Raw genomic sequence first — 9,703 nt, forward strand, 5'->3', positions numbered from 1 at the left:
GGTTCAAACAGCAGCATATGAGATTTAGACTAAATCTTAGGGAAAACTTAATAATTTGTAAGAACAGTAGGACAATGGACCAGACAGGAGGAGATTATGGATGGAGGCTGGGCAGCCATCTGTCTTGGAAGTTTTAGATACAACAAACCCTGCATCTTGGCAGGGAGTTAGAATAGATGACCCTTGTGGTCCCCTGATTCTATGATCTGAACAGTGCCTGTCCAGTTCAATCAGCGAGGGTAAGGCTGAATTATCCATAACAAGTTATTCATTACCTTAGACTCATTTTCTATTTTATGCAGATCTATTTTTTTAAATATTAATTTTTGTGCAAGTTGTGACGCCCCCACGCCGCCCCGCGGCGTTTGCCCAGAGGGCTCGCTATGGTCCTTGAGTCTCGAGCTCCCTCGGCTAGTCTTTTCCGTGCTTTCGTCTTCGGTTTCCCCCCCGCAACAACGCAGGAGGGGAAGGGGGGCCCGGGCCCGCCCACTCTCACGGGCCCCAGCCCAGGGCCCTAAGGGTTCTGGTCCAAGTGACCCGAACCCGGCTGACGGGGTTCGACCCCTTAACTCGCCAGCCCACCAGTCATCCCTGACTCTGCCCTGGGCTGCTTCCTTCCCCTCGTGCTCCCGAGCTCACCAGTTCGCCGCCGTCAGGGGTACCCGCGAGCCTGGGGGTGGTCCGCTGCCTCGGCGTTGCTCCCCTGTCCGGTGTGGGGCTGTGCGGCGGGGTGCGGAGCCGCGCTGCGCTGCGCTGCTCTGCGCCGCTCTCCACGGCGCTGTCCTCCCCCCGCGGTCGGCTGCCCCCCCCTTCCCTTGGGGCCGCGGTCCCATTTTAAAGTTGGCGCCGGGGGCGCGGCCCCGGCGTCCTGCGCCGCCCCCGCCCTCCGCGCCGGGGCGTCTGTCCGTTGCCGGGGCAACGGGGCCTAGGCTCCGGCGCGCCCGGATGACGTCCTCCGGCGCGTCGGAGGCCAACGCGTTCCTCGCCGCCGCCGAACACCGCGGGCAGCGGCGGGGGGCGCTCCGCCTCCCGCTGTACAGGGCGGCCGGTGCGGGGCTCTCCGCCGAGGGCGGGGCTGCCCCATCACACACCTCCCCCTTTAACTGCCCTCCCTCTTCTTCCGAGTCTGCCTCGTACCTTCTCGAAAAGAAGTCCGCATTTTGATGCTGCGCGCCAGGTCGGTGGGCCACGTCAAAGGCGTATGGCTGGAGGGCCAGGTACCACCGCATCAGGCGCGGGTTCGCGTCCTTCATAGTTTGTATCCACCGGAGTGGGGCGTGGTCCGTGACCACCTTGAACCGTCCCCCTAAAAGATAGTATCTTAACATGTCTAAGGCCCACTTTACCGCAAGGGCCTCCTTCTCAATGGTCGAGTAGCGACGCTCCCGTGGGAAGAGCTTGCGACTGATGTACACCACCGGGTGTTCTTCCTCTCCTTCACCCTGCGAGAGGACCGCCCCAATCCCCGTCTCGGAGGCGTCTGTTAGGACCGTAAAGGGGAGGTTAAAGTCAGGTTGGGCCAATACGGGGTCGCGACTTAAACTTTCCTTTAACCTCTGAAAGGCTACCTCGCACTCTGTCGACCAGCCCACCTTCTGGGGCATCGCGGCCCGAGTTAAGTCCGTTAGCGGCGCTGCTATCGTCGCGAAGTTTGGGATAAAACGCCGATAGTATCCGGCTAACCCGAGAAACTGGCGCACCTGTTTCTTTGTTTTGGGTGGGGGGTAGCTCTTCAAGGCTTCAACCTTTTCTACCACGGGACGTATTTGACCCCTTCCCACTACATACCCCAGATAGACTACCTCCTTTTCCCCGAAGCGGCACTTTCGTGGGTTCGCCGTCAGCCCGGCTTCCCGCAGAGCCTGTAGCACGGCCCCTACGTGTTGGAGGTGTTCGCCCCATGTCTGGCTGTACACGACGATGTCGTCGATGTAGGCGGCCGCCCATCTTCCCTGTTCTCTCAGTACCCGGTCCATAAGGCGCTGAAACGTCGCGGCGGCGCCATGTAGCCCGAAGGGCATTCGTGTAAAATGGTAAAGCCCAAATGGGGTCGAGAAGGCCGTCTTCTCTCGGGAGGCCGGCGTCAGGGGAATCTGCCAGTATCCTCGGGTCAAATCCAAAGTGGACAGGTACCGGGCGCCTCCGAGCCGGTCTAGCAGTTCATCGACCCGTGGCATGGGGTAGGCATCGAAGCGCGACTGCGCATTGACTTTACGGAAGTCGATGCAGAATCGTAGTGATCCGTCGGGCTTCGGGACGAGCACTATAGGGCTGCGCCATTCGCTGAAGGATTCCTCCACGACTCCCCACTGGAGCATCTTCTGCACCTCCCCTCGCACCGTCTCCCACATCCGCCGGGGCACGGGCCGTACTCGTTCACACACCGTCTTCCGGGGTTCCGTCTCTATGTGGTGGTGGATGAGGGTGGTTTGCCCCGGCTCGGCCGTCAGGACATCCCCGAAGGTCCGTAGCAGCTCCTCCAGGTCATTCCTCTGGGCCTCGGTTAGGTCGGTTCCTGTGGGGAAGGCCTGGGGCGGGGTTGCCCCGTCGAGGTCCCCGGGTCCTAACTCCGGGTCGGGGGGCACTGGGTTGATCCAGAAGGCCTCCCGTTGCTTCCAGGCTTTCAAGAGATTAATATGGTAAATGCGTGTGTCATTCTTCCTCCCTGACACTTTAACCTCATAATCGACGTCCCCTACACGCCTCAGGATCTCGAAGGGCCCTTGCCACTTGGCCAACAACTTCGAGCCGGGGGTCGGCAACAGCACGAGGACCCGTTGACCCGGGTCGAACACCCGCAACTGAGCTCCCTGGTTATAGTACCGGGCTTGCTTGGCTTGGGCTTGCTCCAGGTTCTCTTTCGCGAACTCCCCTAGCCTGTGCAGCTTTTCCCGGAGGTTCAGGACATACTGTACCGACCCCTGCACTCGGGTCCCCTGTTCCTCCCAATTCTCACGAATAATGTCTAGTATCCCCCGCGGGTGTCGGCCGAACAATAGTTCAAACGGGGAAAATCCTGTAGAGGATTGGGGCACCTCCCGTATCGCGAACAGAAGCGCTGGCAACAACGCGTCCCAATCCCGGGGCTCCTGCCCTACAAACTTCCTTAGCATCTCCTTTAGCGTTCGATTAAAACGTTCTACTAACCCGTCTGTTTGGGGGTGGTAGATGGCCGTTTTCAGCCGCTCGATCCGCAACAACTTACACAACTCGTTCATCAGTCTCGAGGTGAAGTTAGTGCCTTGGTCGGTTAGAATCTGCTCCGGCAGCCCCACTCGGGCAAAAATCTTCACGAGTTCCGCAGCAAGGGTGCTGGCGTGCACGTTTCTGAGCGGGATGGCCTCCGGATATCGTGTTGCATAGTCTAATAGCACCAAAATATACTGGTGCCCGGTTTTGGATTTATCCAACGGGCCGACTATATCCATGGCGACCCTCGCGAAGGGCACTCCCACCACGGGCAACGGCACCAGGGGGGCTTTGGGTACCCCCTTCGGCCTAACCTTTTGGCACTCGGGGCAGGAGCCACAAAAGTCCTGTACTTCGCGGAAGATGCCCGGCCAATAGAACCGCCGAATGATACGCTGCACAGTCTTTTCTGCCCCCAGGTGCCCGGCCCAGGGGTTAGCGTGGGCTAGCTCCATGAGGCGTTGTCGGTACCTTTTTGGCACCAGCAACTGCTCGACCCCTGAATCGCCCCCCTGCCCCCCGTCCACCCGGTACAACCGATCGTGTCGTACCTCAAAGTAGGGGTTGGTCGGCCTGTCGGCCTGGGGAGCGTCCTCGTCCTGCGGATCCCGGGCGGCACTCCATGCATGTCGGAGTGACGGATCTTCCCGCTGTTCCTGTATAAAGTCACCATCCGCTAGCTCCAGTATTCGCGGTCCTTCTGCCTCGCCCTCTCGTGGGCCGGGGCGGGGGTCCCCGATCATACCCTCCTCTCTCTGGGGAGGCCCTCGTTCCCGCCATGCGTTCAGGGCCCGGCGGAAGCCCCGCCAATCCCGTCCTAGGAGCGCGGGGTACACTAGCCTAGGGGCGACCACCACGTAGCACCACTCTTGGCGGTCCCCATCCGATATCTGGGCCCACGCAGTAGCGTATTGGTGGGAATCGCCGTGTACGCACTGCACCCAGACCGGCGGGCCCCGTGGTCCTCCCTCCGGGAGTAGATCGGCTCTTATAATCGTCTGGCTGCAGCCAGAGTCCACAAGGGCTACCACCGTCTTACCCCCTATCCCTACGGTCCTTAATATCCTACCTTGCCCGTCGCTGGCCTCAGGTTCGGCCCCCGCCAAGGCCTGGGCGTAGGAGCAGTCCATATAGGGGCAGTCCCGGATGAAGTGCCCCTCTTGGCCACAGCGGAAGCAGGTCCCGCGGGCCGGAGGTGGGGTGCCCGGCCTCTGACGCCGGGGGGGTTCAGGCCGGGGTTGCGGTGCCTCCCGTGGCCCCTCCTCGCCCCGCGCTGGCCTCGCTGCGGCGGCCCATCTCCGCGGCCCGTCCCTCTCTGGGCTCCTTCTCCTTTGGACTCCCCGTCCGATGTCGAGACGCGGTGAGGGGGTGGCTTTCCGCCCGCGGTCGCGCCCGTCGGCCCGTTCGGCGGCCTCATAGTCTGTCATCAACTCCACGGCTTCCTGGAGGGTGGAGGGATGGTGTCTGCGGACCCATCGCTGTCCGCCGGCGGGGAGGATGTTGACGAATTGTTCCAGGACGACTTGTTCTGCCACCTGGGGCCCCGTGTGTTGCTCAGGCTCCAGCCAGCGCCATGCGGCCTCTCTTAGCTTCTGGGCCATGGCCCGGGGGCGAACCTCGGCGCTGTAGGGTTCACCCCGGAACTTCTGGCGGTGCGTCTCAGGCGTGATCCCCATTTGGTCGAGTATGGCCTCCTTCAATCGGTAGTAATGTAGGGCCTCGCGGTCACTTAAACCCCTATATGCTAACTGAGCCGGGCCCGTTAGGTATGGGGCCAGTATTGTAGCCCAGTGGGATTCTGGCCACCGAGCTACCGTCGCCACCCTCTCAAAGGTGGCGAGGTATGCCTCAGGATCGTCAGCCGGCCCCATCTTAGTTAGCCGTATGGGCAGGCGTACCACCTCCCCCTCTCCGGCTGGCCCCTCCTCTTCGGGGCACGCTGGACTCAGGGGGGTCACCATTGCCGGTGGATATCGTCTCATCCACTCTTCCTGTTGCGCCTTCATTTGCTCGGCTACCTCCCGGATCAGTTGTTTTTGCTGCTCTTGTTGCTGGGTGGTGAGCTGCTGGATTAAGGCTGACTGCTGCTGTTGGTTTTGCCTTTGGGTCTCCTTGACCCACTCCATGAATTGCGCCGGATCCATGGCGTGTCCCGGTGCAGTTCTCAGTCCCCTTTTTCCGCAAAACACCACAAAACACCCCCCTGTTAGTGCTCCCTAAGCCTTCTCACACCCCCTTTCCCTTCCTAGGGGGGGGGCTGGGTTCGTGAGTAGGTGTTTTTTTTTTTTTTTTTTTTTTTTTTTTTTTTTTTTTTTAATCTAATCGCCCCTTACATCCGGGGTAGGATCCCCACTATACCCACATTCTCCACCATCTGTGACGCCCCCACGCCGCCCCGCGGCGTTTGCCCAGAGGGCTCGCTATGGTCCTTGAGTCTCGAGCTCCCTCGGCTAGTCTTTTCCGTGCTTTCGTCTTCGGTTTCCCCCCCGCAACAACGCAGGAGGGGAAGGGGGGCCCGGGCCCGCCCACTCTCACGGGCCCCAGCCCAGGGCCCTAAGGGTTCTGGTCCAAGTGACCCGAACCCGGCTGACGGGGTTCGACCCCTTAACTCGCCAGCCCACCAGTCATCCCTGACTCTGCCCTGGGCTGCTTCCTTCCCCTCGTGCTCCCGAGCTCACCAGTTCGCCGCCGTCAGGGGTACCCGCGAGCCTGGGGGTGGTCCGCTGCCTCGGCGTTGCTCCCCTGTCCGGTGTGGGGCTGTGCGGCGGGGTGCGGAGCCGCGCTGCGCTGCGCTGCTCTGCGCCGCTCTCCACGGCGCTGTCCTCCCCCCGCGGTCGGCTGCCCCCCCCTTCCCTTGGGGCCGCGGTCCCATTTTAAAGTTGGCGCCGGGGGCGCGGCCCCGGCGTCCTGCGCCGCCCCCGCCCTCCGCGCCGGGGCGTCTGTCCGTTGCCGGGGCAACGGGGCCTAGGCTCCGGCGCGCCCGGATGACGTCCTCCGGCGCGTCGGAGGCCAACGCGTTCCTCGCCGCCGCCGAACACCGCGGGCAGCGGCGGGGGGCGCTCCGCCTCCCGCTGTACAGGGCGGCCGGTGCGGGGCTCTCCGCCGAGGGCGGGGCTGCCCCGTCACACAAGTGTTATACAATGAATTGCTCACCAAGGGGTTTCTGTTAGTTTTCAGTATTTGGCAGTCAAGATGTTTTGATTAGCTGAGAAACAAAAGTCATGCAGTATTGTTATTTGACTGGATGACAGCACACACACTTGCAGCTCACATACGCTAATATAAAAGCCATTGCCACAGATATGCAAATTAGGTGATTAACATTCATTTCCTTGAACATTTGCCTCTTAAGTCTCAGTTGCTCAGATGTTTGTGGAGAGTAAACACAAAAGAGGTGGGGAAGCACATTCACTTAAATATTTGAACAAATATTCCTAGTAATGCTTTTGTGCCATTCACCCAAGTCTAACTGGGAAAGAGCCAAAACGAACTTGTCTTCTAAAGTGCTCTGCCTGCAATTAAGAAGTATAGAAGTTTACCTATCCAAGAGACCCTGGTCATGTCAGCAATCTACACAGAAAAAATAGATCTTCAGCGGCAAGTCTCAGGTTATGTCTACGTTACAGTTAGAAGCCTGCAGCTGGCCTGTGCCAAGCTTGTGGGACTCAGGCTAAGGATGTTAAAATGCAGTGTAGACATTTGGGTTTGGGCTAGAGCATGGTCCCTAGCTCCTGAAAGGTGGGAGAATCTTAGAGACTGGGCTGCAGCCCAAGTCAAAGCATCTATACTACAATTAAACAGCCCCATGAGCCCAACTCAGTTGGCATGAGCTAACCACAGATGTCTAACTTCAGTGTAGACATGCTTCAGGGCCTGGGTCAACTGACTGACTCATGAGGCTCACTCTGTGGGACTAAAAGCTATTAGTGTTGACATACGGACTCAGGCTGGAGACAAACTCCAAAACTTAGAGACCGGGTAGGGGGGAGAGGGTCCAGGCTGAAGTCCAAATGTCAGCATTTACTCTACTGGTTTTAGCCCCATGGTGCAAGCCCTAAGAGCCTGCATTAGTTGATTCAGGCTGTGAGACTTTCTATTGCAGGAGTTTGTTTGCTACATAGATATACCTTCAGCTACATAAGACTTAGTCACAGTAGTTTCCTGCTGGTATCATGGCAAAGGACAACACACAGCGCAGAAAAATGCAAGCTATGGACAGGAGCTATAACATTTCATGGAACAAAAGAGAACTGTAAGAAACATGCAGCCATAAGAGTTCAAAATTAGTAACAGTCTCAGTCTCAGCAACTGAGAAATCCCCCTAAACTATAGAAAGGCAGAACTAGGCCTAAGATTTAAAGAGAAAAAAGTTGGGAGAGAATGGAGTCTGAACTCAGTAGAATTATTCTGAATTTACACAGAATAAGGCCCAGAAGCTCCTGGAGAGCAGCCAAGGGAATTTTTGGCTTCATGAGTTAAAGCTGTAGGTGGTAACAGGAAAATTAAGGTCAAATAAAGAGACCCTCATCTGGCAGAGATTCCATCAGATAATACAGCCCACCAAGTAAATGGTAGTAGGATTACAAGATTTAAAAGTCTGCTCTTCACCAGAGTTCAAGACTCTGTCAAACAGTATTACAATTCAGCATATCGGATTTTTCATATAATGATATTTAAGCTATTTCTTATGAATGTGCCAAACTATTGAAATAAAAATCAGTGTTCCCATAATAAATGTGGTCGTCCGTCATTCTTGCTGCATCATATTATATATCTTACTAGATGAGAGAAGGAGGAGTGTTTGTTTAAATTACTTCTTCTCCATAGCTTGTTTGCTGTCTATAGCTGAGCAGTGAAGTGAGGTGCTGAGGTTTTATTGTTGGATGAACTGGGGCCTTTAGTATCCCTTCGCAGCATCATGGGGGATGAGACGGCTAAGGGAAATGAACTCAGAGACAGCAGAATTCATGGCATGTGATTTCTATTCCATAAGCTTCCACATCGGGTCTTTGCAATTCATGTTCTTCACTACACAAAAATGTGTTCTACGCTCAAACGAACTAACTCAAAGTAACAATTCAGTGAAGAGAAAGGCTTGAAGTTTTCAGAAAATTAGTAGCTAATGTAAAAGTCTAGACTTGCTCATAGTCTTTAATGCAACATGCTAACTCATGAAAACTACAAACCCTTGTCATCACTAATATTTTATCTTCATAGGATTTTACCTCACAGGAGCTAACGAGTTGAGAACACTTTTTTTTTCTTTTTGGTGTGTGTGTGTTTTTTAGTGTAGATAAAGTCCAAGGGTCAACAAAACTGCTGATGTAATTAACCACAAATTGAAGTAGGTGGCTAGATATAAAATTGCTGAGATTCAGTACTTATAAGATGAACACAATATGTTAGGGAAGCATCAACAAGATTTTTTTGCAATGGGAAGTCATGCCTCAGAAATCTACCAGAATTCTCAACAAATGTATACGAAGGTGATTCAATGGACATAGTGTATTTGTACTTTCACAATACATTTGACTGAAGACTCTTCAGCATAGTAAGTAGTCATGGCATAAGAGTCCTTTCATGGATCAGTAAATGGTTAAAAGACAGGAAACAAAGGTAGAAATAAATAGATAATTTTCACAGTGGAGGGAGCTAAATACAGAATCTCCCAAAGATGAGTAGTAGGACCTATGCTGCTTAATATACCATATATAATCACGAAAAACTGATAAATAGTCAAGTAGCAAAGTCTGCAAACAATACACAATTACTCAATGTAGGTAAGTCCTAAGAACATTGTGAAGACTTACATAGGGGTCTCAAAAAACTAAGTGACTGAGCATCAAAATGGCAGATGAAATTCAATATTCATAAATGCAAAGCAATACAGATTGGAAAATATAATCTAACTATACTTGTGAAATGATGTGTTCTAAATTAGCTGGTACTACTCAAAAAAGAGTTCTAGATGTCAAATAATTCTCTGAAAATAGTTGCTAAGCGTACAATGGCAATCAAAAAACTAACAAAATTTTAGGAAAGGGATAGATAATATGACAGAGAATATCATAATGCTACTATATAAGTCCATGGGATGTTCACACCTTGAATACAGCATACAGTTCTTGTTGCCCCATCTCTAAAAAGTTATATTAGAAATGGAAAAATGAATGATTAAGGATGTGGAACAGCTTCCACATGAGGTGAAATTAAAAAGACTGGGACTTCTCATTTTAGGAAAGCAAAGATTAAGGGGGGTATATTAAATGTCTATCAAATCATGAATGATGGAAAGAAAATGGATAGGGAAGCACATAACATAAGAATCAGCGGTCACCCCATGACATGAATAGGCATCAGGCTTGAAATAAGCATAAGCATGTATTTTTCACAATGTACAGGTAACTTGTTGAACTCATTGCTAATGGATATTGTGATTGCCAAAAGTATACAAGTGTTCAAAAACTAATTCAATAAGTTCATGGAGGATAGGTGCAGCATGGCTATTAGCCAA

The 9,703-nt window shown here is 53.9% G+C and overlaps 2 protein-coding genes across 2 annotated transcripts; both read right to left on the reverse strand.

The window, feature by feature from the left end:
• Nucleotides 1–1,100: 1,100 nt before the first annotated feature.
• LOC142827821 (uncharacterized) lies at nucleotides 1,101–3,730 on the reverse strand. The gene is made up of 2 exons (XM_075923809.1): nucleotides 1,803–3,730; nucleotides 1,101–1,480 (listed from the first exon to the last, which is right to left on the reverse strand). Exons 1-2 carry the CDS (start codon nucleotides 3,642–3,644, stop codon nucleotides 1,343–1,345), a joined length of 1,980 nt encoding a protein of 659 aa, XP_075779924.1. The 5' UTR covers nucleotides 3,645–3,730; the 3' UTR covers nucleotides 1,101–1,342.
• An 11-nt stretch (nucleotides 3,731–3,741) lies between these two features.
• On the reverse strand, nucleotides 3,742–5,448 carry LOC142827701 (uncharacterized). Its single transcript, XM_075923180.1, has 2 exons — nucleotides 4,259–5,448; nucleotides 3,742–3,845 (listed from the first exon to the last, which is right to left on the reverse strand). The coding sequence occupies exons 1-2, from the start codon at nucleotides 5,331–5,333 to the stop codon at nucleotides 3,742–3,744; spliced, it is 1,179 nt and encodes a 392-aa protein (XP_075779295.1). The 5' UTR covers nucleotides 5,334–5,448.
• Nucleotides 5,449–9,703: the final 4,255 nt, after the last annotated feature.

Source organism: Pelodiscus sinensis, chromosome 3, assembly GCF_049634645.1.
Source record: "Pelodiscus sinensis isolate JC-2024 chromosome 3, ASM4963464v1, whole genome shotgun sequence".
Classification (NCBI taxonomy): Eukaryota; Metazoa; Chordata; order Testudines; family Trionychidae; genus Pelodiscus; species Pelodiscus sinensis.

What these genes read in the sequence shown, in the direction of transcription:
- LOC142827701 (XM_075923180.1), bottom strand. Translation starts at nt 5,333, where the DNA reads ATGGATCCGGCGCAATTCATGGAGTGGGTCAAGGAGACCCAAAGGCAA. An exon ending in TGAGGCCAGCGACGGGCAAG is followed by an intron (nt 3,846 to 4,258) that starts GTAGGATATTAA and finishes GACTTTATACAG; the next exon opens with GAACAGCGGGAAGATCCGTC.
- LOC142827821 (XM_075923809.1), bottom strand. Translation starts at nt 3,644, where the DNA reads ATGGAGCTAGCCCACGCTAACCCCTGGGCCGGGCACCTGGGGGCAGAA. An exon ending in GCCGCTTCGGGGAAAAGGAG is followed by an intron (nt 1,481 to 1,802) that starts GTAGTCTATCTG and finishes CGGTCCTAACAG; the next exon opens with ACGCCTCCGAGACGGGGATT.